Raw genomic sequence first — 25,373 nt, forward strand, 5'->3', positions numbered from 1 at the left:
GATGAAGCCATGGTTCTCCCATTGACCCTGGGCCTGAATGCCTTCAACTCAGACTGTATCCGAGCCCTTGGGAAAAGGGATGGGAATTGGTCTTTCATTTACAGCCAAACTCACTATGTTCAAGACAACTGGAGCGTTAGGATGAGGGCCCAAGGCTCGCGCCCAGAGCTGTTTGCCGCGGCAGTCCTTAAGGTCTTTCAGCCTCAGTTTCCCCATAACGGACCCGAGGCCGAATGCCTCTGGTGTGGTGCCCGCCTCGATGAGCCGGATCTGTTGCCTCCACAGGTCCTGAACCTCTTCCTGGCTTTGCTGCTCAGCTCCTTCAGTGCAGACAACCTCACGGCCCCCGACGACGACGGGGAGATGAACAACCTCCAGCTGGCCCTGGCACGCATCCAGCGCGGCCTGCGCTTCCTCAAGCGGACCACCTGGGACTTCTGCTGTGGGCTCCTACAGCGGCGGCCTCAGAAGCCCGCGGCCCTTGCCGCCCACGGCCAGCCGCCCCGCTGTGTGGCCACCTCCAGCTCCCCACCCCCACCGCCCCCAGAGCCAGAGAAGGCGCCTCCGGCCCGCAAGGAGACACGGTTTGAGGAAGACAAGCGGCCGGGCCAGGGCACCCCGGGGGATACAGAGCCTGTGTGTGTGCCCATTGCCGTGGCTGAGTCAGACACAGAGGAGCAAGAGGAGGAGGAGGAAAACAGCCTGGGCACAGAGGAAGAGTCCAGTAAGCAGGTGAGTGCCCCCCGCCCACCTGTGCAGCACCTGCGCATGCAGGGCCCAGGGCTCTGCTGTCCAGGGATCCCAGCCTCGCTCAGAGCAGCTGCCCCAGCAGGAATGGGATGGAGGTAGACGACAGGCCACTCCCAAAGGGCAGCCTCACACAGGGGTGCTGAGGCCAGCTGTCAACCCTCTCTTCCCAAGCCAGCCCGGAGGGGACCTGGGGACGGGCTACTGTCCATCATTCATCTGATGCTAGCCGTGAGAGCTGATCGCACGGAAAGGGGAACCAAGGTACGGCAAGAGAGAGGCTTGCTAGGAGTTCCTCATGCACCTGCGACAGAGCCAGACATCCTGGACCGCCGACCAGAATGTCCTAGTGGGGAAGGAGTGCAGTCTCCTGACCTCGCCACTGCCCTTTCCCCTCCTCCCAGGCCCAGGGCTAACTCTGAGATTTAAAAATAAGCCTCCCTGAGATGGCAGGTGTCAGAGACAGCACTATCTTATCTCCCAACCTGTTATTTTTAACACTTAGGACCAGAGTCTGGACAAAAGAGACGGTGGCCCCCACCCCCTCAGTTTTCCCGTGGCCTGAGCCAGGCTCAGATGGCTTCTCCTTAGGTCTTCAGGTCAGACAGTGAGTGGTTCTCTGTCCGGTTGGGCCCGTCCTGGCTGCTTCATTTAGGCCTGCCCTGAGCGGCTTTGCTGTGAGGAACAACGGTTCCCCGTGTGTAGAAGTGAATCTGAGGCTTCGGGCTAGCTTCCACAGCTTTCTGCCTCCCAGTGGTCCCGGAGGCCAGCTTCCGCCCCTTGAGTCAGACCAGGCTGCGGGACAGTGACAGTATGAGTTGGGAGAGGGCAGTGTGGGTGTTGCCAGGACCACGGCCTCCAGTTATCTCCAGGATGCTCCTTTTCCTTTTCCTTTCCTTCTCTTGAGCCTGTTGACTCTGGCTCCCTGGTGTATGTGTGTGTGTGTGTGTGTGTGTGTGTGTGTGTGTGTGTATAAGGAGTGCCGTGGGAACTCATGGGAGAAGTCAGCATATCCTTCCTAAGTGGAGTTGCCAGCATTTTGGAGCTGGGCATCACAGCCCAGCTGCACCCTTCCAGGGAATGGGAGGAGGGGGAGATTTATGCCAGGCTGGCCAGGAGCCTCCCAGCGGCCCGCTTCCGGCCCTGGAGGCCCTTGATCTTCAGTGAGAGGAGGCCCCATGAAGAGGGCAGGAGGCAGTGTTCCAGTCGCGTAGGCAGGGCCCTGGAAAACACTCTGGCTGTGTGGCTCACGGGCTGGGGGTCTCTTCAGCAGGAATCCCAGCCTGTTTCCGGCAGCCCAGAGGCCCTCCCAAAGCCCAGGGCCTGGAGCCAGGTGTCAGAGACCCCCTCCTCCGAGGCCGAGGCCAGTGTGGCTCAGGCAGACTGGCGGCAGCAGCGGAGAGTGGAGCCCCCGGCCCCAGGGTGCAGTGAGGTAACGCACTCCTTTGTCCCTGAAGCCGGCCGGGTGCTGCCGCTTGGACTGGAGCCAGGCCGTGAGAGGCCCTGACACACGCTTGCATTTGCTGGTGGGAACTGTAGTCGCTGTCACAGGCAGTGTGGGAAACCCGTCGGCGGAGGGGAACGTGGGCAGGACAGGGGAGGGATGGCTTGGGGCCCAGGGCTTCCGGGAAATTCTGGAAGCAGCCAGCCGAGACCCCTGATGCAGGACTAACCCTACACCTCCCTGTGTTCACCCCTCCTCACTCGGTTCCTGTGCTTTGCTCCTCTCTGCCAAACGTTTGTCCTATGAATTACCCCATCCCAGGGAACTTCGGGGGGCCCTGAGAACAAGTTCTTGGCACATTGCCCACCCTCCTTGACACTGGCAGGAGCCCTCTGGTTTGCCACAGACCCCACTTGCCTGACTTCATTCCAGCACCTGCCTGGCCCCTGTAAGCATTGGAGTCGGCAACCCCTGAGCTAAGGGACCATGGCTCTGCCCACTACGCCCCCGACCCTGCACACCCACCCCCATTCACCACGGAAGGGGGAGGTCAAGCGGTCAGAGACAGCGCTCCGTGGCTCTTGCCCTGCAGCCTGGCCCTGGCCGGCAGTCGTGACTTGCCCCAGCAGAGCACTGCCCATTTTGCCGGGTCCCTGTCACGGGATGGGCTCGTGGGAGGCCTCGCGATCATGGTCATCTTTGGAGCACGAGCGCCCGATACAGTCTTCACCCTGACGGTGCGGGTCACACTTCTCCCCTGGAGGGTCTGACACAGAAAGGCACCTGGAAACGGGAGGGGCACAAAAGTCGCAGAGAAGGGGGGGGGGCTCTCGTACTGGAATGTCGAAACGTCTTCCTCTCCTCAAATCAGTTCGTGGTGGGACCCATCAAAGGGAGAGAGAAGTGGGCTGGGTTTTCCTGGGAGAAGGACCCCTCATCTCACCTGCGGCGGGGTCCTGAAGGCTTGGCTCCCACCGGAAGCCCCGCGGACTTTACGCAGCTCCGGTGTCTGAAAAAGTAGCACAGAGACCTCCTCGGGCTCGTGCCTTTCCCAGCTCCGCTGCATAGTGAAGCTGGGGGCAGAAGGAGGAAGCCCTCCAAGGCACAGGGACCCCAAAAGGGCCACGGCTCCTCCCTACACCCGGGCCCTCTCGACTTTCCCACCAGCGTCCAGCCCTTCCCCATCACAAACACCAAAACTTAAGAGGACTGTGAGAAACCAGAGGAGTGAGTCATGGGAGGAAGGGAAGAGAAGGCAGCTTCAGGAGCAGAGGCAGGCCCGGGAACTCAAACCAGCTCATCTCCAAGCGGAGCTGGAGATGCGGGCTTGCCCACGTAGCTGGCGGCGTAGATGGGATCCGAAGCCATTGAAGGCTTCCCTTCCTTCTCAGAAGCCCCTGCCCTGGCCGTGCCATGGTTGTCTGTAGAGAGGGCTCCTAGAAGCAGAGTCTGAGACAGGTTTCCTGTGCAAATGATTTACCGAGGGAGCACCCTCAGAGAAGCCGATAGGGAAAGAAATGGGAGAAGCAGGGTGAGGCCAAGGGAGAAAGAAGCTGCAAAAGGCCAGTGCTGGATTCAGGCCTCAGCCTGGTCCGCTGGGAGCCCTGGAGCTTGAGCTGCACATGGCCTTGTCCCACCCCAAGGCAAGGGGCTGGCCTTCTGTGTTCCCATATCGGTGCAACACTGTCAGCCGCCCTTGGCTTGGGCTGTAGCCCCCACGCCATTACCAGGGACGGCCGCCCCCAGCTGAAGACCGTGCTCTGGAGAAGGAGCCAGCTAAGCAGCCGGCGTTCACGGTGCCGTGGCTAAGAGGGAACCGGGCAGGGCACCAGCAGGCTCCACTACTGCGCCCCTGCACGCTGGAACCCACACGAGACTAACACAGACACTCACAAGGGCAGGCTGCGTGCACATGCCCGGCTATAATCAGGTTATGCAAGGTCAGGGCAGCAGAACCCCGCCTAGCGGGGCAGGGACGTTTCCAATCTTTTCTTGCTTTTACTCCACTCTCCCTGTGAACTGGGTGAGAAGTGCGGGCTGGGTTGCTGGCCTGTTCTCTGCGTGTCTGACCCCACACCTGTATGTGCCTGTGCTCCTGGTCCTGACTCTGTTCCCCTTGTGGCATGTCTGTTGGCTCTGTGTGCCAAGCCACTACCGTGTATCCTTGGCCGGATGTGTCGGTGTTGCTGCCCGTGTCCGTTTGTTCCCAGCTGGATGCATTTCCCGTCCCCAGTGCCTTCCCTCCCCACACACCCCCCTGCACCCCACACTAGACTCCAGCACAGACTCAGGACCCCCGAGGGGCCTCAGTTCAGCCCGGGGCAGGTCCCCACCCTGGGCTCAGATTTCCAGGGTGTGTAATGGAAAGTAGTCTGGGCACCTTCCCTTTAGGGAGCCCCCGGCTGCCCCAGACTCTGGGCTCCAGGCTGAAGGCTTCCTCATGGCCCTCACCCACCCCACCCCACACCCCTGCCCACAGACTCAGGAGGACAGTTACTCGGAAGGGAGCACAGCAGACATGACCAACACTGCTGACCTCCTGGAGCAGATCCCTGACCTGGGTGAGGACGTCAAGGACCCAGAGGACTGCTTCACCGAAGGTACTGCCCAGCGTGGCCCTTCGCCCCGGCCTCTGCCCCGCCCAGAGGGCTACTGGACGACCAGTAGCAATTTGGGGCCAGGGGCCATGTGGCTCCACACCCTGTCCCTGATGCTTGCCCTCTCTACCCCATTCCTCGTGACCCCAGGGCCCCTCCTCGTGCCCAGGACTTGAATCACGGCAAGTCTGCCCGCGGAGTGCTGGGCTGGGCAGTGTGGGTCAGCGGCACCGAGGACCAGCGACGTTGCGTTGGTAGTCGTAGTGACACTGTGTTGGTAGCACGGCAGGAACGCCATCGTCTTCACTTGTGCCCCCAGGTGGGCACGGTGCCCGGCACGCAGTGGGCCTTCTGTAAATACCTGTGGGTGTGACCTGTGGCCGTGCTGGTCGCTGGCGTCTGTAACTCTACGGACGGGTGGTGTATTCGCAAGGCAGCTGGGACTAAAATGAGAGCTTGCCCTCCACGTGGCCTGTCATCTGGGGCTTTCAGTGAGCGGTCTGCCCTTCCCAAGTTTCAAAAACTGCAAACATGGACAAGGCCCAGGGACAGGGCACCCCAGAGCACCCCAGGGGTTCGGGAATATTTCCCCAGGGGGAGAGTTTCCCAGATGAGCAGAGGAGAAGCAGGAGCCCATCCCAGCCCCAGCGTTCCCCCCACCCCAGACCTGCCAGGCCCTTTAGCCACTCACTGGGTGCCCAGTCCACGCGGCCTTTCCCTCGAGTTCCTGCTGAGCGTGGGCCCCGAGGACAGCACCACGGTGCTTCCTGCCGTCCACCACCCCCGCCCACCCCGTTCATTACTCCACATCATACCCTCTTTCTCTCAGTCACTCCTTCCACCATCCGACCTTCCGCCATCAGGCGTGGGCATTGGCAGGCCCCGGCCTGGGCCTGACCCCTCCCCCTCCCCACCCCCGCAGGCTGCGTCCGACGCTGTCCTTGCTGCGCCGTGGACACCACGCAGGCCCCGGGGAAGGTCTGGTGGCGGCTGCGCAAGACCTGCTATCGCATCGTGGAGCACAGCTGGTTCGAGACATTCATCATCTTCATGATCCTGCTCAGCAGCGGAGCACTGGTACCCTCCTGGGGATGCAGGGTTGGGCAGAGAGGGATGGAGGAGGGGAGGAGGGCGGCGAAGGGAAGTCTCCCGCTGGAGAGGCTGGGGAGGAGACCGGAAACTGGGGCAGAGCCTCTGCTGAAGATGTGCTTCCCCTGCCCCCCGCCCCCCGGAGCGGGAGTCAGCCCACAAACTCCCAACACCAGGGCACGTACGGAGGTCAGAGCAGGAAGGGCTCACAGAGGTCATCTTTCCAGACCCCTGTGTTCCACAAAAGGGGGGTGATTTGCCCCCAGTTCACAGCACCCAGCTGGCATAGGTCGCAGGTCACCAGCCTCCTACCCCCCAAGCTCCGGTGACACACCCAGCTGCAAACAGCCCCGTCAGGCCGTTTCGGTGCAGGTAACAATGCTGGCTGATGTGACACTGGTAGTTTCACTTATTCCACGTGTTCTAGGGCGAGAGGCCGTGCTCTTCAGTCTATACGGTATCACCTTGGATCCTGACAATAACCCTTTGTAAAAACGTTAAATAACTTGCCTAAGGTCCCACCTCACTCAGCAGCAGACGTGGTATTTGAACCCAGGCAGTCAGATTCCAGAGTCCTTTGTCTTGACCTTCTGTTCGTTCAAGAGGCCTTTTCTAAGCTCTCCTTGTATCTAGGCCTATGAGCCATGGGGGGCAGCAAGAGGAGGAGACCCCAACCCCAGCCTCAGTGGCTCAGAGTCTAGTTGGGGAAACCAGATTCAGTAGGTTTGGGGTAGAGATCAGCTCCAGAGAGACAACGGAACAAGAATGGAGTAAATGGCTGGGAGGTCAGGGGGACTGGAGCGATCAGGAAGATTCCCTGGAGACAGCAAGTGCAGCTGGACCGTGGAGGACAAGGAGGTTTGACCAAGCACCCGATTCTGACCTCTCAGTCCTTCTAGGAGGAGATGGGACAGCCCTGGAGAGAGTTCTAGAAGATGCTGGTGAGCAGGGAGACAGGTGGTCAAGCAGGCAGAAGAGATAGTAACTTTCCTGGCCCAAGGGAGGAAGCGCTTGATATTGCTGGGGAGGTGAGAACCCCATGGATGAGTAGCAAACAGGGAATGCTTTGAACTATAGAGCAAGAGAGAGGGGCACTTTGACCCAAGGCTGTGTGCCTCCACTCTGTGCTGCCTCCTGCGGGGGCAGGCCATGGGGAGGCACTGCGGCTGTCACTCCTAAATCTCTGGGCCCACCCTATTCTGTACTGCCCTCCTCTGTCCCAGAGTGGGCCTGGAGCCATGACTTGCAGGCTGCATGCTGTTTTACCATCAGCAGCTAGAGCCAAATCTCTGTAGGCTTCAGAGAAGGATGATTTGACAATATGTTAACGAGTTTTGTTTTTAAACAGCCACAAACAAGGGCAGCCAGAGCCATGTAGTCTGGGCTGTGGAGGAAAAACTCAGCCTGGCATAAGTGAGGAGGAGTTTTGGCAAGCAAATGGTGAATCTAATCAGGGTAGACAGCCAAGCACAGTTTAAAAAAAAACCACGTCGATGATATATTGAGAAAAAGAAGTCTGAGTGTGTTATTTAAAGTTATAAACTTGTTTAACAGAAAGCAAACTATATATCCCTTCCAAACTGTTGGAGGGAATTTTCTTTTAAAGAAAACAGAGCTCTTAGAGCAAAAGATAGGAGAAAAAAGAAGGAACAAGGAAACATGAAACCAGGAAACAGAAAATAATATGGCAGAGGCAAAATCAAATATGTGCTTTAATAATAACAGTAACTGGATAAAATTCATCTTTTAAAAGGAAAGGACTCTGAATGGATTTCTTTTAATACTTATTTATCTATTTTAAGAGAGAGAGAGCACAAGCAGGGGAGGGGCAGAGAGAGAATCCCAAGCAGGCTCCATGCTGTCATCGCAGAGCCCTACCCGGGGCTTGATCTCACGAATAATGAATTCACGACCTGAGCCAAAATCAAGAGTCAGATGCTTAACTGACTGAGCCTTCCAGGTGCCCCTGAATGGATTTAAGACAAAAACAGGGGCACCTGGGTGGCTCGGTAGGTTAAGCATCCGACTCCAGCTCAGGTCATGATCTCACAGTCCATGAGTTCATGCCCCGCGTCGGGCTCTGTGCTGACAGCTCACAGCCTGGAGCCTGCTTCTGATTCTGTGTCTCCCTCTCTCTCTGCCCCTTCCCTGCTCATGCTCTGTCTCAAAAATAAATAAAAACATTTAAAAACAAAACAAAAAAAAAACCCTTCCACTATGTGTTTTTAAATGACAAACCAAAATGGTGTCACTCAGAAATATTAAATGTAAAATAATAAGATATATCAGGCAAATGTAAATACAATGACTACAAAACTAAAGTGTTTTTGTTTGTTAACATTAAACAAGGTTTAACTCAACATAAGAAGCTTGAGATAAAACCAAGCAGATCCAAGCTATAATTAAAAAAAAAACTATTATAAATATATTTTTGCCTGGGATTGCACAGCACTTATATCAAACAAAAACCATTAGAATAAAAAGACAAGAAAAAAGTGGCAACAGTGTAACAGTACAGGGAGATTTCACCACACTTCTATTAGTTCTTGACAAATCACATAGAAAGAACAAAACAACGAGAGATCTAAAATATATGTATATATAGTTAATTAATTTTATCTAGCCTAATAATAGAAATAATAACATTTAAATAGCACCCACTATGTACCAGACCCTGTTGTAAGCATTTTACAAAGATTCATTCATTTGATTCTCACAATAACCCTAAGAGATAAGTACTAGTATTAAGTCTATTTTACAGATAATGAAAGTGCTAGATATGGCAAAAATAGAAATAAAAAAAACAATAACAACAACAATCCTTAAAAGTGTAAAAGTCATTCTTAAAGTTTGGGTCAAACAGAAAATAGTTTGGTGGTAGGTTCATCAGTGTTCATTATATTAATAAGTAAGTAAATAAGTAAAATATAGAGGCTACTCATGGACCAAAGATGACAGTGTGTTGTAAATCAGAGATTATGATTCAACCAATTCTGTCCGCTTGAGATCTAGAAAAATAAGAAAAAAAATTAGAAGGAGAGAAAAAAAAAGCTGGCTGGGGGAATAAAAAACTAGAAAATAATAATACTGAGAGTACTGCTTATGGGATGCAGCCAAAGCTGTAATAAGAGGAAAATTCATAGACTTAAACACTTTTATTATTAAATAGAAAGAATGTAAATTGATTAATTATTTAACTCAAGAACTTACAAATATAACAACAAAATTATCTTAAGGAAAATGAGGAAATAATTAATAAAATTTTAAAAACAAATTAATCAGAAAATAAATAATAAAACTGATACGAAATTCCAAAGCTGATTCCTTGAAAAATTAAAATAATAAAACAGATAAACCACTAGCTAATCTGATCCCTCACATCTCCAAGCATTAATTCTTCTGCATTCTCAAGGAAGAAAATAATTCCTATCCTATTTAAAATATTCTAGTGTGGGGCACCTGGGTGGCTCAGTCTGTTAAGTGCACAATCTTGGTTTCAGCTCAACTCATGATCCCAGGGTCATGGGATTGAGCCCTGTGTTGGGCTCCACACTGAACATAGAGCCTGCTTAAGACTCTCTCTCCCTCTGCCCCTGTCTCCTGCTTGTGTGCTCCCTTTCTCTCTAAAATATAAAATAAAATAAAATAAAATAAAATAAAATAAAATAAAATAAAATAAAATAAAATAAAATAAAATAAAATATAAAATAAAATATAAAAATGTTCTAGTCTATGAAGAAAGTCTATACATGCTTTTTATGTAAGTTAAATAATGTTGATTTTTAAAAACCAGTTTTCATACACCATATTTATAGTGATGCAAAAATCCTGAAATACTTGCAAATAAGATCCAACAATATATTTTTTTAAGTAAGTACATCATAGCCAAGTATATTCTAAAATGGCAGAATAATGCCATACTAGGAAATCTATTTATATGAATAGGACAGAGATGAAAACCATAGTTACCTCAATGAATGCCTGACTTTTAAAACTCTAGTAAGAATAGAAATAAATTATATTTCCTTAGTTTAGAGAAAAACTCATTCTCAAGTTAGCTTCTATTATCATCATTAGTAGTACAGCACTTGAAACATTTTTATTAAAGTCAGGACTAAGAAGATGATTTAACTAGTTTTTAGCGGTTGTTCCATTATTTAGTAATAATCTTGAAGCACTAGCTGCCCAATTAATCAATAAAAGTAAACATAAAAGATAAAAATTAGAAAACAGGAGAATTGGGGGCACCTGGGTGGCTCAGTCCATTAAGCACTCAGCTTCAGCTCAGGTCATGATTTCACTGTTCATGAGTTTAAGCCCCACTTCAGGCTCTGTGCTGACAGCGTGGAGCCTGCTTGGGATTCTCTCCTTCTGCTGTTTTTCTCTGCCCCTCACCTGCTTGCACTCTCTCTCAAAATGAAAGAAAGAAAGAAAGAAAGAAAGAAAGAAAGAAAGAAAGAAAGAAAGAAAGAAAGAAGGAAGGAAGGAAGGAAGGAAGGAAGGAAGGAAGGAAGGAAGGAAGGAAGGAAGGAAGGAAGGAAGGAAAGAAAGAAAGAAAGAAAGAAAGAAAGAAAGAAAGAAAGAAAGAAAGAAAGAAAAAGAGAAAGAAAAGAAAGGAAGGAAGGAAGGAAAGAAAGAAAGAAAGAAAGAAAGAAAGAAAGAAAGAAAGAAAGGGTGGAAGGGAAAGAGAAAGAAAATAGAAGAATTGGAGTTAAGGTAGTCAAGTATAAAATAAGTTAAAATAATAGAAATAAATATAACTGAAGCATTACTTGTAGATAATGATTGCTAGAAAAATTTTAAAACCTATTACATGGCCAGTTATAAAATAAATACACAAAGAATTGTTGCTGCTGTTTTATTCTAACAGAAACCATTTAGTCATAAGTAATATTTCTGGAATAGTCCTTATTTGCCAGACATTGTAAACACAAAATAAGTGGGAATAAATATTGCATGAGATGTATAAGAGGTACATGAAGAAAACTCTAAAACTTAGCTAAGCAGTGCAGAAAAAGACAGACCAATAAATATACTATAAATATACTCTGCTCTTGGGTAGGAAGATTCCATGTTACATCCTAATGCAGTTAATGCATTAAGTGCAATAACGATAAGTTTGCAACATTTTTCAGGGAATTGGACGAAAGATTGCTAAATTTTATCTTGAAGATTACTAAAAATGGCCAGGAAAATTCATATGATAGTAATTCAGGACAGCACACAGAGAGGTTCAGTAAATTTAAGCAAAGACAGAAATGTAGTTTATGTGATAAAGTTGACTTCTAATCTGTAGATTGGAAGTGTATTCTTTAATAAAGCGTTATAGCACTGACAAACCACTCTGAAAAAAATATTAAAATGGATATTTGCTCTTCACCAAAATATATTGGATTTTTAAAGTTGTAATATAAAAAAAATAATGAAACTAGAAAGTTAAAAAGAAAAAAGAAGAAAAGAAGGGTCATCTTTTGTCCTAGCCTTAGACTAGGTAAGGGCTTTCTTAACGTGATACTGAAGGTTTTAGTAGGTGAAAATCATAATGAATGATATGATTACATTAGATATAATAATAAATGAAAATGAAGTATGGAACTTCAGTACGGTAAACAAAAATAAACAAGATCTTTTTTTATAGGTTGAATTTTTTTTGCTTTTTCAAGTTTTTATTTAAATTTCAGTGAGTTAACATACAGTGTAATATTAGTTTCAGTGTAATATTAGTGATTCATCCCGTATATACATGCTCATCACAAGTGCCCTCCTTAATCCCCATCACCTATTTCTCCCATCTCCCCCCCCCCACCTCCCCTCCAGCAACCCTCAGTTCGTTCCCTGTCATTAAAAATCTGTTTCCTGGTTTGCCTTTTTCCCCCCTTCCCCTATGTTCGTTCATCTGTTTTGTTTCTTAAATTCCACATAGGAGTGAAATCATATATCTTTCTCTTACTGACTTACTTCACTTAGCAAAATACTCTCTAGTTTCATTCATGTCATTGCAAACGGCAGGATTTCATTCTTTTTTATGGCTGAGTGCTATTCCATTGTATAGATCTACCACACCTTCTTTATTCACCAGTCAATGGATAAACTAAACAAGATTTAAAGGCACACAACTAGGACAAGTTGTATATAACAAAGAATAATGTCTCTGAATAAACCAGACACTCAAGTGTAAAAAAAAAAAAAATTAGAGATGAACAGGCAGGTCGCACAAGGAACACTGCCCATATCCAAGGAAATGATGTCAGCATGGCCAGTAATAAAATACATGAAAATGTAACAAATTGCAGTTTCCATGCCTCAGGCTAGGAAAAGTGACGAGAAACCCCAGCACTGGCAGTGGCGTGGGGAAGAAAGAGCCAGCTTCCTGAACTGTGCAGGGAATGTCTATTGGCTTCCCCTGCTGGAGATCCTGTTCCCCATCTGTACCAAAAGTACACCTTGGACCCAGCACCCCAATTCTGGACATGGATCCTCAACAGATAATCATTCACGTTGTTCACTGCCATGTTGTTTCTACTAGTGATAGATTGGAAACAGCTGAAATGTTCGTCCATAGGCATGTGAGCTCAGTAAACAAGAGTTATGTGCAAATAATGAAACAGGATGCGGCCTTCTAAAAGAATGCTAGGTAGATACTGCAGGTCACATTACAGAGTAGGTAAACACTCACAAGAGATTGTTTAGTGGAAAAAGAAGCTTAAAAGCAGAGCATATCTTAGAAAATTGGGTGCTGTCATACGCACACAAATAGCGAGTGTTGAAAAGAATGTTCACCTAAATGTTAGCAGTGGTTACTGTAATGTCATGAAATCAGAAGGGCCTCCTGTTCTTCTTTAGGATTTCTAGATTATTTAATTTTTTTGTAAGAAGCACACATTTTTGTAATCAGGAAAAAACACACACACACCTACTTTTCATCTTGAACAACTCCCAGAGTCCATTTTGGGACCTGAGTTATCCTGTGTCCTGTCTACGCTGATTGGGCTAGCCATATAGATGCCTGGGCAGGGCACACCAGGGCTGACAGCGCTGGCCACCGGGGGCCCCAGTGACTCACTTGGGCCCTGCGGGCAGGCAGTGAGGCCCAGAGCAACAGGCGGAGGTGGTTCCCCGGGGCCCCCAGTGACGTGTTCAGTTGCCTAGACTGGGATCCCCCAAGCACACCAAGCGGGGACAGATGGGGACAGGAGGTGCAAGAGGGCACCTGGGACGGGGCAAGGGTTCCTCTGTTGGCTCAGGAAGCGGGGCTGAGGCGGGAACGAGGCGGTGGACAAAGACACGTTCTAGAGTGTTAGGAACACTCTAGAGTGTTAGGAAGCGGGAGCTTCCGGATCCCCAGGATAATGAGTCGCGCATCCTCCAACTGTCTTCTTGACAAACCGCCTTCACCGGCGCTTACCGGAAATTTTCCTTTGGATCAGCTCTCACTGGCTTTTGTGTCTCTACATAAACGCATTGGAGAGAGAGACCTAATGATCGTTACCACTGGAAACCAATTTCATTTCCCGTGAAAAGTGGGTAACCTCGTAAAGAGAGGAACGGCGCAGTGGAATGAAAACAAAGAGGGTTTACGGTGCTCTCGGCCGAAGGGCCGTGGGCCGAGCCCGCGCCCACTCACGCTCCTTGTTAACACGGGGGATCAGCACGTCCGAGGAAGGTCTCAAAGGTGCGCTGGCTCAGAACTGAGCCTCGCTCCTCGGTGGGAAGGGAGAAGCCTTCTCACCGCACGTTGCGCCTTGCTGTCCACGTGCCCCACGAGACCCACGAGCCACCGGCGGAGCGCGCGCTCCCGGGAGAGCGCGCGGATCTAGTCCAGCGTGATCACCCCGGAAGGGCCACTCCACTACGTGCCTCCCCTCTGCTCCCGCCCCCTCGGGCGGTGATGAGCGGAGGGAGTCTCGCGCGGGGCGGGATCGGCCGTGGTCTGGACGTCACGGGTGCCGCCCTTGGCCCGGTCTGCAGGCCTTCGAGGACATCTACCTAGAGGAGCGGAAGACCATCAAGGTTCTGCTGGAGTATGCTGACAAGATGTTCACCTACGTCTTCGTGCTGGAGATGCTGCTCAAGTGGGTGGCCTATGGCTTCAAGAAGTACTTCACCAACGCCTGGTGCTGGCTGGACTTCCTCATCGTGGACGTGAGTTTGGACCGGAAGGGACGGGAGGAGGGGTGGGAAGGAGCTGAAGCGGAGGGACGGAAGGGCAGAATGACAGGGCAGGGGGGGAGTCCGCAGGCCGACTCGGAAGCACGCGGCTGAGAGCAGGCAGAGGGGAAGGAGGCCACGCCCCCGTCGCAGGAGAGACCCAGGCCCCGCCCATAACGTTCCCCGTCTGGGGGGAATCGGAGCGTGGGTCTGGCCGTCAGCTCCCCGGTTTTGGGAGACAGAGGAGCGGGAGGTGGGGGGAGACCGAGGCTTCTGGGGGAGACTGGACTCCCTAAGGGGGAGAGTGAGGAGCAGTCCAGGCAGGAGCACGAGCCAGGGCAGGGGTGGGGCCCCCTCCCAGGAGGGCCGGAAGTCAGGGGGCAGACCAGCCTGTATCAGAGCACCCGCTACGCGTCTTGTGAAGCGGCTGTCAGGCCCACTAGTTAGGTCGCCGGTTCGGATCCTCTGCGCCCACACATGGTAGGAGGCCGTGTGCACAGAGTGAGCCAAGGGCCAGAGGGGACAGGGCCGGTGAAGGGATTGTGGTCAGGCAGCAGGCGATCCTCCGGGCTCAGGTAGAAGGTACCACTTGGGGAGGATGAGAAAGGGGTACAGGAAGGCAGAAAGCCACGAACGCTGGCTGAGGGGTTCTGGGTGGGTGCCCTGGACGATTGGGGAGGCGGGCACAGCTTCCCTGCCTGTCCCGGGAGGGTGGAGGGCGGGAGGCGCCACGTCTTCTGAGCGCCCGGTTGGCAGATGGAGCAGGGGTGGGGGGCCTGCCCCACGGCTACCCAGGCCCCAGGACAATGCCGGGTGCCAAGCACGATGCGTGCAGGGTCCCCCTGGGCTCCTGAGCACAGTGGCGTGTGAGAAGAGCCAGAGGGGAGCCCGAGAGCAGGGTGTGGAACAGCCTCGGGCCTGCACTCACTGAGGGCAGAGGCGACAGCCAGGGGCTCAGGTGAGGGCTCGCCATCTGGTTGCAGCGGGTCCTACAGAACGGAAGGTGGGTCCACATCCCAAGCCGGGTAAGAGCTTTCCGGAGGGCTCCTGTGGCTTCTGGGCTTGGCCTTAGGCTCCGCCCACCAGCAGGGGCGGTCCTTCACGTGGCTGCGGAAGAGGCTCCGGTCTCTGTTCAGTCCCCCCACCCCACACCCCACTCAGAGGCCACAGGGAGGGACTCAGCCTTGCTGGGGGGCCAATCCGTGGGTGGCCGTGACAGGAGAGGCTCTTTGGGTTAGCGTGTGCATGGAGTCCTCAGAGCCTCCCTGAGAGGGAGGAGAGGGCCTGGGAGGCCTCCTGCCCCAGGGCCCTGGCCGAGCCTGGGATCCTGGCGCCTCTGCCCCGAGGCCCCCACCCAGCTATTTCTGCAGCTTCTTGGGAATCCGGGTCTGCCGAGCGACTCCCCTCGAGGAAGGCAGGAGGCGGTTTGCAAAGACTCCTGGGGAAGCCCACCGAGCCCCTCCCACCTGCCACCGTGGGGAGCTCAGAGCTGAGGCCCGGCAAATGGGACTGTCAGTGCTTCTTGCCCAGTCCCAGAACTGGAGAATTAGCCTGCGGAGAAGGAAACCGAGGCCCACAGCAGAGAGGGGCCTTGTCCGAGGTCAAGGAGAAGGAAGTGGAGAAGGAGAAAAAGGAAGTGGAGAAGGAAAGGGGATGAGGAGGGCCGGGACTCTGGCGAGGGGAAGGTGTAGATTACAACTTTAAATCGGCCGGCCAGGGTGGGTCCACTGAGACACGTTGGAGCAAACGTGAAGGACGTTAGGGTCAGCCGGGCAGACATCTGCAGAACCTTCCAAGCAGAGGTTGGAGGGGCCACGCAAAGGTCCTGGGGTGGGAGCGTGCCTAGCATACTCGAGGAACGGCAAGGGGGCCCGAGTGGCTGGAGCAGACTGAGTGGGGAAGGGAGGTACAGGAGATGAGGCCAGGCTGCAAGGGGCCGAGGGGAAACCACGGGTTTCTATTTAGAACGAAGTGGGAAGGCATTGCGGCGGCTCTGAGCAGAAGAATGACATGTTCCTGAAGGAGCACAGGGGCTGGGGGGGAGGCGGGGGTGAGGCCCACATGGAGGCAGGGAGGAGGGTCAGGAGGCTCTGGCGGCGGTCCAGGGGAGAGATGACCGTGGCCTGGCCAGCGTGGTGGCAGTGGAAGTGGTGAGAAATATTTGGACTTCTGATGTATTTTGAAGGCAGAGCCAACAGGAAATCCTGCCGGGTTGGACGCAGGGTGTGAGAGAGGGAGAGGAGGCGGGGATGACGCCAAGGCTCGCGGCCTGAGCAGCTGGAAGGAGGGAGCTGCGGTCAGCTGAGATGGAAGGGCTCTGAGTGGGGCAGGGCCCCAAGCTTTGAAAGCACAGATGACCAGGGTGCGCTGCTGGGCAGACTGGCCCAACCCGGTCCCTGGGCCACAGACGCTCCGCTTGTGCCTACCGTCTTTGAAGATGGCCGATGGCGAGACGTCCGGCTTTGGGGGAAAGCCCCAGGATGGCCTGTCTGCTCACGGTCAACCCAGGATAGTCCTCCCTTCCCAAAAGGAATTTGACCTGAAGGCAAGCCCGCGGGGACCAAAAGCCCAGGCTTTGTGTGCCTGTCCCTCCATGCCAGCGGCTGGCTTTGGAACTCGGTTTTCTACAGGAGAATAGGGATAAGGCACCCCAAGTCCTTGGGTTAGTGAGTGCACAGAGCAGGCCCTTAGTAAAGATCTGAAAGCGGGGACACACTGGTCTCACACCCAGCCTCGTGGGCCCCAGCAAGGCCAGCCCAGGGCGCGGCAGCCCGTGAAGACGACGCAGCCAGAAATAGCAAAGATTAGACGCGGGGAAAGCCTGCTGGCCCTCTGACACCAGCCGTGCTTTAGGTGGGCCAGGAGCCCTCCCACCTGCCTCTAGCGCTGTCCCCATGGCTCTCCCGCCCTCCTTACCTCCCACAGGTCTCGCTGATCAGCCTGGTGGCCAACACCCTGGGCTTCGCAGAGATGGGCCCCATCAAGTCACTGCGGACGTTGCGTGCTCTCCGACCCCTGCGAGCCCTGTCCCGATTTGAGGGCATGAGGGTAAGGGGAGTGGCTGCTTTCCTGCCAGGGCAGTGGGAGGTGACTCCACTGAGGGGCCCCCATGTTCACCCGCTGACCAAGCGGCCCAGCCCGGAGCTGGGACTGTGGGCCCCCCGCCCCGGCCCCAGTTGGAGCATGGTGCAAAACCTCCAGGACAGGGTCAGCTGGGCTCACAGGCACCCAGAGGGTGGAGAGCTGTGAGATCCCTCCCTCGAGGCCTGTCACCTCCAGCCCCGTGGGCCCCGCGAGGGCCAGGAGAACCCGACAAAGAAAAAGAAGTGAGGTCTGGGTGTGGGTTTCTCGGCTGCCGCCCAGCCCCACTGGCCAGGGAGCCCCTCTGCTTCTGCTCTGGGGCGGGGGCCATCCGTGTGCCCATCTGTGCGCCCTGCCCTCCAGCAGACACAGGCTGTCCTCCTTGGTCTGCGATGGGCAGTAGGGCCGTGGTCATGAAGGTCGAGGAAGCAGAGGAAGCAGCTATATTCTCAGCACCAGCTCTTAGTTGTCATTTGCTTAGTAAACTCTTACACGGATTTCTTTTTCGTTTTTAATTCTTTTCTACATTTATGTATTTCTGAGAGACAGAGTACAACTGGGGGGAGGGGCAGAGAGAGACGGAGACACAGAATCCAAAACAGGCTCCAGGCTCAGAGCCGCCAGCACAGAGCCCGACTCGGGACTCGAACCCGCAAACCGTGAGATCCTGACCTGAGCCGAAGTCAGACGCTTGACCGACTGAGCCACCCAGGCGCCCCTACGCGGATTTTTAAGTACAGAGCCCTAAGCATTTTTCAGGTCACCAAATTTTACCAAATATAGCCACGCAAGGCAAATTTAAAAGCCCCACCAAGAAAAAAACTTTACCTGTCATACGTAGCAAGAAAACACGCACGTACGTGTACTTGTGTGCGCGTGTGTTTTGCATTACTTGTTTTTTTACAAAACATACACAGTTCTATTGTGGCTTCAGCAGCCACATCTGTGTGCCTGAGTCTCGCTGACCTTGCAGACACTGTCACACCGCCCCCATTTTGTTGGGGTTTTATTTTTTAACTTTTTTGTTCTTTTCTTTTGATTCTAGTTAGTTAACATAGAGTGTAGTATTGGTTTCAGGAGCAGAATTCAGTGATTCATCACTTGCATGTAACACCCAGTGCTCGTCCCAACAGGTGCCTTCCTTATTGTCGGTTCTGACCTTTGCCCACACCCCCAAGAGAGAAACAAGTCACTTATTCCTGGTGGGAAACCATTCGCAAGTGAATCATCCTGCCTAAGCCAAAGGTCTCTTGGGAGCGAGGGCATCTGTTTCCAGAGGGACACGGGGCGATGCGAGCTGCCAGGAACGCCTCTGTTGTGGCTGTTGGCCACAGAGCCGGCCGAGGGCAAACCTGGGGGTTGGGTGTCCCACCCTGTTCGTCACGCCTGCCCTCTCTCATCTGCATGTGTCGCACTGCCCGTCCAGCCCCAGGCCCACCACACAGCCCCGCACCAGCCTCCCTTCCCGTCTGCACAGCAAACACCTTCCCGACTCCCAGACAGCTGGGCGCTTGGGCCCTCAGTGGAGCAGAGTGCCCCATATGCTTTTGCCAAGGGAGCTTCTGCCGGGCACTGTGAGTTTCGATGAAGAGAACGATGCCAGGGCTCCATGGGATCAGAGAGCCGCTGGCTGCCAGGAGGGAGAGGGGCACCGGGAGTGCCCACACGCCCTGCCCTCCCCGCTCGGCTCTCACCACAGCCCCGGAGAGCTGCCAGAGCACCCGCCAGACATGCCGCACAGAGGTCCCCTGGGCGTGCTTTAGGGAGAACGCCCATCCTTCCTAGTAGCAGCACCCCCAAAATAAACCAGAAACTTAGCTCAGAGAATGTGTCTCCGGAGGCCCTTTCCCATCAGATCGCCGGCACACTCAACCAGACAGACCCTGTTGAAAATTCAGTTTGAAGGTCATGGATTCAGGGCAGGACCAAAAACATAAGAAAGGTGTCTGTGTATGTTCTCTCCCCACCCCCCCCCCACTCTCCATCATCTCTCCTTTTACTCCCCATCAGGGCTTCCAGCCAGGGGTGGCCCTTCCTTGGGGACAGGAAGTGTTCCACCCCCCCCCCACCCCCACAGGGACCTGCAGGCAACAAGTTCAGGGAGGGAGCAGGGGTGGGTCTCGAAAAGAGCATATGTTCTGGGCACCCCCAGGAACTGAGCCTCTTCTCTGTCTCCTTGAGGTTGTGGTCAATGCCCTGGTGGGCGCCATCCCATCCATCATGAACGTCCTCCTCGTCTGCCTCATCTTCTGGCTCATCTTCAGCATCATGGGCGTGAACCTCTTTGCGGGGAAGTTTGGGCGGTGCATCAACCAGACTGAAGGAGACCTGCCTTTGAACTACACCATCGTGAACAACAAGAGTGACTGTGAGTCTTTCAATGTGACTGGCGAATTATACTGGACCAAGGTGAAAGTCAACTTTGACAACGTAGGGGCCGGGTACCTGGCCCTTCTGCAGGTGGTAAGTCCTTCTTCCCACTGGTTTTCCAGCAACAGGCACCTTCACCCACAGTGTGGGCAGGAGGGGGACAGTGGGGCCACTCTGGTTCCTCACGATAGGGTCACAGTGCCCAAAGAAGGCTAAGGATTCTCCAGAGACTTCGTGGCTCCTTGGGAAGTCTCTGGATTTTCCATTCTAGAACAGATACCACATTCTCCCAGAGGCACGGCATGGGGGTTCAGCCCTGACGCAGAACCAACCCCCCAGCCAGTAGTCAGGTGGACAACCTCACGCCATCAGCTTGGCAATGTGATGGCACAGGTTAAAAATCAAAGACCATAGACATGCAGAGTCGGAACTATTAGCCAAGCTGCGACTCCAGCCTTGTGTTATAAAAGGTAACAATACCTCCTGTGTTGTTTCAGAGAACATATTTACTTCTACCTCTGATGTGCAAGATGTGTGATGTTGAAACATACATGACCCTACCCAGTCTTTCCAAAGTTTCCATTGATTTGGGAGGATGGTGGCTTCAGTGAGCATGATACATGCCATAAACTTAACCTACAAATAGCCGTAACACATACAGCCACAGCTTCTTGCCACCCAGTCTTGAGACCAGATACCTGTCTCTCGTCCCCAAAGCAGAGGGACACTCAGTGGACTTAATGTACATCTCCTCACTCTTGCGGGCCTCCCTTAAATCCCAGGGGTAGCTCTCTCCAAAGACTCCCCTGAAATACCTCCTAGAGGACAAGATTCAAGCCAAACCCAGAGAGCCTTCTGTTCCTGGGACTTCCCTCTGGATGACAGAATTTGTAGACTGAGAACTGCCAGCCGTTCCAGACAAAGCAACACAGCGGCTGGAAAGAGAGTCACAAGCATCTCATCACCTTGGATGCTCTCCAGCAGTTTCCAGAGCATTTCCAGGCCTCTCTCCACAGGGCAGGGCCTCGTGGCACGGCGAGCTGAAGTAGCCTGCCTCCTCTGGGGCAGCCTCAGTTTCCCTATCTGCCCTACCTGTGTCATAAGAACCCTCAGGCCTGAAAGTGTGTGTGGACAACTGTACCCTGAAAGGAGGCTTGAGCAGGTTTGGAATTCGGCCAAGGACACAAGTGAGATCCCCCTGGGTAGTCGGCCTCACCACCACACGTCTCTCAGGCCTTCCTGAACCTTCATAGCAGCCCCGACTGGGGCAGACAGTGTAGCCAACACCGGAGCCCCATTTCGTGCGACCTCCTCCTTTGCCGCTCTGGAGGGTGAGCTGGAGCAGGTTTGTGTAGCCTACAAGAGCTGACTGTTGCATTTTCAGATACTTTGCAAGCCCTGATTAAAAATTAGATTTTATAAACTGATAATTCACTAAATGACATTAACACAAAATCATGGGGCGCCTGGCTGGCTCAGTCGGGGGAGCACGCAACTCTCCGTCTCAGGGTTGTGAGTTTGAGGCCCATGTTGGGTGTAGAGATCACTTAAAATAAATTTAAAAACTCAAAATTCACCATTACTGCCTATTACTCTCTATGCTCTTGAGGTTATTTACATGAGCTATAGCTGTACAGTGGAAATACTGTAATGCTAGGCTCCTGTGCGTCTCTTTCCAAGTCTGTGTTCAGTAAGGAGACGTTGATAACTTGAAATTGGCCGTGAGGGGAGTGTTTACACCGAGAGATTGGCGAACACAACAATCAGGGCTTTGTTTGCTTCTGGAAAGCCATTTGTTAGCCATTCACCAACACACCCATGGCAAGAGGACCCCCGTAGGTACGAGGGGAGGTTGAGATGTTTCAGGACCTTCCTGAAAGGCCCTGGAGCGGAAGCCACGTGGTTCTCTGAGGGACACGGCAAAGGGGGCCAGGTCAGCGCTGGGGCGGGATGCTAGCTTCTCATAGGGGGATAGTCCCTGGCCTCATCTGTCCAGATAGGAGCCCTAAGTACCTCAATAGATGGAAGTTAAGTGATTTTCTTGTCTTTTCCTTCCAGGCAACATTTAAAGGCTGGATGGACATTATGTATGCGGCTGTGGACTCCAGGGGGGTAGGTAACCACGCTGGCCTCTCCCACCAAGTCAGGCACCTGAGTCTCCCGGATGCTTGGCCACTAGGGAATCCGTGTCCACACGCATAAGCCCACCCCATACAGGCCAGATGTCTCGTGTCGACCTGCAGTCAAGCCTGTCTGGAACGCCCAGGCCTGGCCCTGGGGCAGAGTTGCATGGTCTCCCAAAGAGCCCCAAATCCGCAAATGTCTTTCAAATGAAATTCACTGTCATTTGCTTGATTCTTAGTCTTGCCCCAGGAGAGACAGGGTAGAAGGAATAGAAATGCAGATGAAGTTTCTTCTGTGTCTTTGCACCCCACCCAATCACGCTGATAGTTCAGTGAAGACTGGGGTGCTGAACAGACTCGAACCTCCCGACGGCCCAGGGTGGAAGCCAGACGGCACCACCGCGTCAGCCCTGAGCTGTCACCCTCCTGAACCCCTTCCCCACCCACCCCGGCCCTGCTCTGCACGCGCATGCACACACAGACACACAGCCCCGTGCTGGTGACCTTCCTGTGGACACACCCTCTCACCCGTGGAGGGGACACCTCCAGCCAGCCCTCCCCCATTCCCGCCTGTCTGATCCCCCTGTCTGATTTCTCCCCCTTAGTTTGAAGAGCAGCCCCAATGGGAATACAACCTCTACATGTACATCTACTTCGTCATTTTTATCATCTTCGGGTCTTTCTTCACCCTGAACCTTTTCATCGGTGTCATCATTGACAACTTCAACCAACAAAAGAAAAAGATACGTAGAGCGCCTGCTCCCTGTGGGCTGGCAGGGCCGGGCTGGGGGCCGGGGCACTGAGGAGCCATTCTGGGCCCCGGCCCCGTGTGGCCTTCCTGCTGCAGATGGTCCTTTTCCTGCTGCTGCTGGAGTGGGTGGGAGAGGGGCGTCCATGAGGTAACAGGCCCAGTCTGTTGGAGTGGATGGAGGGGTCCCAGGCCTGCCCTAGTCTACCCGACAGGTGAGGCTCCTGAGAGGAGCTGGGCTGATGGGACTATTCACCAGGATCAGGAAGGTGGGAAAGGGGGACAGTGGCCCCGGGTCAGGCCATGATTGGGTTGTGGGCAGACCAAGTAGACAGACAGAACCTCCGGGTGGCTGAGCTGAGCCGGGGGGGGAGGGGGGAGATGGGGAGTGGATTTGCATCTCACAAAGCCAGAGAGCCCTCAAAGTGAAGGGAGACAGGGACCCTGGAAAAGCAGATTTGGGGAGGAATCTCTGGCGAATCTCCAGCAACATACTTTTCTCCAGCAGGAGAGGAAGTGAGGAGGAGGCCGACCGAGGCACCCTCATCAAGGAGGCAGGATCCCTATGCCCCCCATGCCGGAGCCCCTAGGAACCCCAAAATGAGTCTGGTGCCTGTCTCTCTGCACTTAGGGGGCCAGGACATCTTCATGACAGAGGAGCAGAAGAAGTACTATAATGCCATGAAGAAGCTGGGCTCCAAGAAGCCCCAGAAGCCCATCCCTCGGCCCCTGGTGAGCCAGTTCCCGATTCAGCAGGAGTGGGGAGGATGTGCTGAGGGGGCCTGGGAAGCCCCCCTCCCCAGGACCAGCTATCAAGGCCTCTTCACAGTCTCTCAGCCTAGCCCAGGGCCCTCGGTCAGCCCAGGGACGGAGGGGCTCTGTCAGGCCTCTGACCACACGGAGGCCTCAGACTGCTGGAGAAAGTGAGGAAGGCCTGGGAGGACTGTTACAACCAGGAGCACTCCCTCCCACGGGAGTCCCTCTGCCTCCAAGAGCTCCCTCCCCCCTTGCCGGAGTGCAGCCTTTCCCAGGGAGAGCAGGACGGCCTCTGCACACCCACCCGCATTCACAGCCTCTTCCTGGCAACCCCTGAGTGGGACAGACGTGGCCCAGAGTCCCCTGGCACGTGGGCTGACTGACGAAGCCCCTCTCTAGAAAAGGGAGTGGAGGACAGTGTTCAAAGTAATTAGGTGACACAACCCAAATCACTAGCTAGGAAGTGACAGGCCCAGTTTTGAAATCCATCTCATCGATTTTGCCTAATTCCTACCCTTTCACCATGCTTTATTCTAGGTTAGCTGTGTGTGTGTGTGTGTGTGTGTGTGTGTGTGTGTGTTCACTTATTTTTTTTTTAAATGTTTGTTTATTTTTGAGAGGAAGACAGAGCGTGAGTGGGGGAGAGGCAGAGAGAGAGAGGGAGACACAGAATCCGAAGCAGGCTCCAGGCTCTGAGCTGTCAGCACAGAGCCCGACGTGGGGCTTGAACTCATGAACCATGAGATCATGACCTGAGCTGAACTCAGATGCTTAACCCACTGAGCCACGTAGGCATCCCTGTGTTCACTTATTTGTAATCTTCTGTTTTTCCCCCAAATAATTGGAGGTGGCTAACAATTAAAGACATACAAATATAGTTAATCGAATAAATAAAATCAATTCCAGGGGCACCTGGGAGGCTCAGTCAGTTAAACATCAACTCTTGATTTGGGCTCAGGTCATGATCTCAGTTTGTGAGGTTGAGCCCTGTGTTGGGCTCTGTGCTGACAGTGTAGAGCCAGCTGGGCATTCTCTCCCTCTCTCTTTCTCTCTCTCTCTCTCCTTCTCCCTCTCCGTCTCACTCTCCCTCTCAAAATAAATAAACAGCTAAAAAAAGTCAATTCCATAAAGAGTGGAAAAAATTTGTTAACCTGAGGGCCGATCCAATTTCCAGATTGAACTTTAAACCTGACCTTGAGCCATCGGTACAAACAAAAAGAGAAGCACAGTGCGTGTTCTAAGGAAGCTCAGGGTAGGAGAAATCCCTTCCTGAAGGTGGATGGGGAAGACCTCAGAGAAGAGGGGGCCTGAGGGCCGGGCCTGGAAGCAGGAGAGACCGGCTGTTTCCCTTTCCTGACTCCTCCCCTCACCCTGACAGTCTGGCTGGGGTGTCGGCCTCAGCGGAGGGTACAGTAGGAGGGTGGAAGGTCTGAGCAGAGGGGCAGCAACAGGGGGCCTACTAGCCCATCTGAGGCCCCTGCTGAGCCCATCCTTTCCCCCTCCCTTCAGAACAAGTACCAGGGCTTCCTGTTTGACATTGTGACCAAGCAAGCCTTCGATGTCACCATCATGTTCCTTATCTGCTTGAACATGGTGACCATGATGGTGGAGACAGATGACCAGAGCCCCGAGAAGGTCAACATCTTGGCCAAGATCAACCTGCTCTTCGTAGCCATCTTCACAGGCGAGTGTATCATCAAGATGGCTGCCCTGCGTCACTATTATTTCACCAATAGCTGGAACATCTTCGACTTCGTGGTTGTCATCCTCTCCATCGTGGGTGGGTATGCAAGTTGGCCTTTCCTCCAGTCCCGGGTCTGTACTTAATGCCAAGCATACTAGTCTTCTCCGTTCTTTTCTCTGCATTCCTCACCTCTCCCTACCACACACACATACACACACAGCCACAGAGAACTTGTCTGGGAAGGCCTACTCAGTCCAGGGGAGCCATTCTGGCAGAGAAGCCGGCACCCCCCTCATGCCCCCCCACTCCATGGGACCCTGGAACACAGCTTTCTGCTCTCTGTGAGAGCTTCAAGAATGAGTCTGGGAAGGAGAGCGGGGGCTGGGCAGACTTCCCTGCCCTCCCAAGGGAAAGCCTGCAGCCTAGGTTGAAGGAAGAAGGGGCTTACACAGGGTGAGGTGAGTCTCCAGGGATGGGAGCAGGTGGCCCTCTAGGGTAGAAGTTATCCCTGGAGATGGAAAATTCTAGAGTCTAGTCACCACATGGTGGGCCAGGCTCCTTCAGACATCACTCACCTCGTGCATTC

General features: G+C 53.2%; 1 protein-coding gene across 13 annotated transcripts in view; it reads left to right on the forward strand.

Moving 5' to 3' along the window:
* The window catches only part of SCN5A (sodium voltage-gated channel alpha subunit 5), a 94,703-nt gene that overhangs the window by 63,651 nt on the left and 5,679 nt on the right, over positions 1-25,373 (forward strand). For 6 of the 13 annotated variants that reach the window (XM_053221667.1, XM_053221657.1, XM_053221655.1 and 3 more), the window contains 12 exons: positions 286-732; positions 922-1,011; positions 2,021-2,179; positions 4,671-4,791; positions 5,711-5,865; positions 13,846-14,019; positions 16,951-17,073; positions 19,288-19,569; positions 21,535-21,588; positions 22,205-22,346; positions 22,979-23,079; positions 24,613-24,883. In XM_053221667.1, the coding sequence (XP_053077642.1) occupies positions 286-732; positions 922-1,011; positions 2,021-2,179; positions 4,671-4,791; positions 5,711-5,865; positions 13,846-14,019; positions 16,951-17,073; positions 19,288-19,569; positions 21,535-21,588; positions 22,205-22,346; positions 22,979-23,079; positions 24,613-24,883 (2,119 nt within the window). Of the gene's footprint in view, positions 1-285; positions 733-921; positions 1,012-2,017; positions 2,180-4,670; positions 4,792-5,710; positions 5,866-13,845; positions 14,020-16,950; positions 17,074-19,287; positions 19,570-21,534; positions 21,589-22,204; positions 22,347-22,978; positions 23,080-24,612; positions 24,888-25,373 lie in introns of all 13 variants that reach the window. The other 7 variants (XM_053221659.1, XM_053221658.1, XM_053221661.1 and 4 more) reach the window with 4 other exon arrangements.

This window comes from Acinonyx jubatus, chromosome C2, assembly GCF_027475565.1.
Source record: "Acinonyx jubatus isolate Ajub_Pintada_27869175 chromosome C2, VMU_Ajub_asm_v1.0, whole genome shotgun sequence".
NCBI classification, from domain to species: domain Eukaryota; kingdom Metazoa; phylum Chordata; class Mammalia; order Carnivora; family Felidae; genus Acinonyx; species Acinonyx jubatus.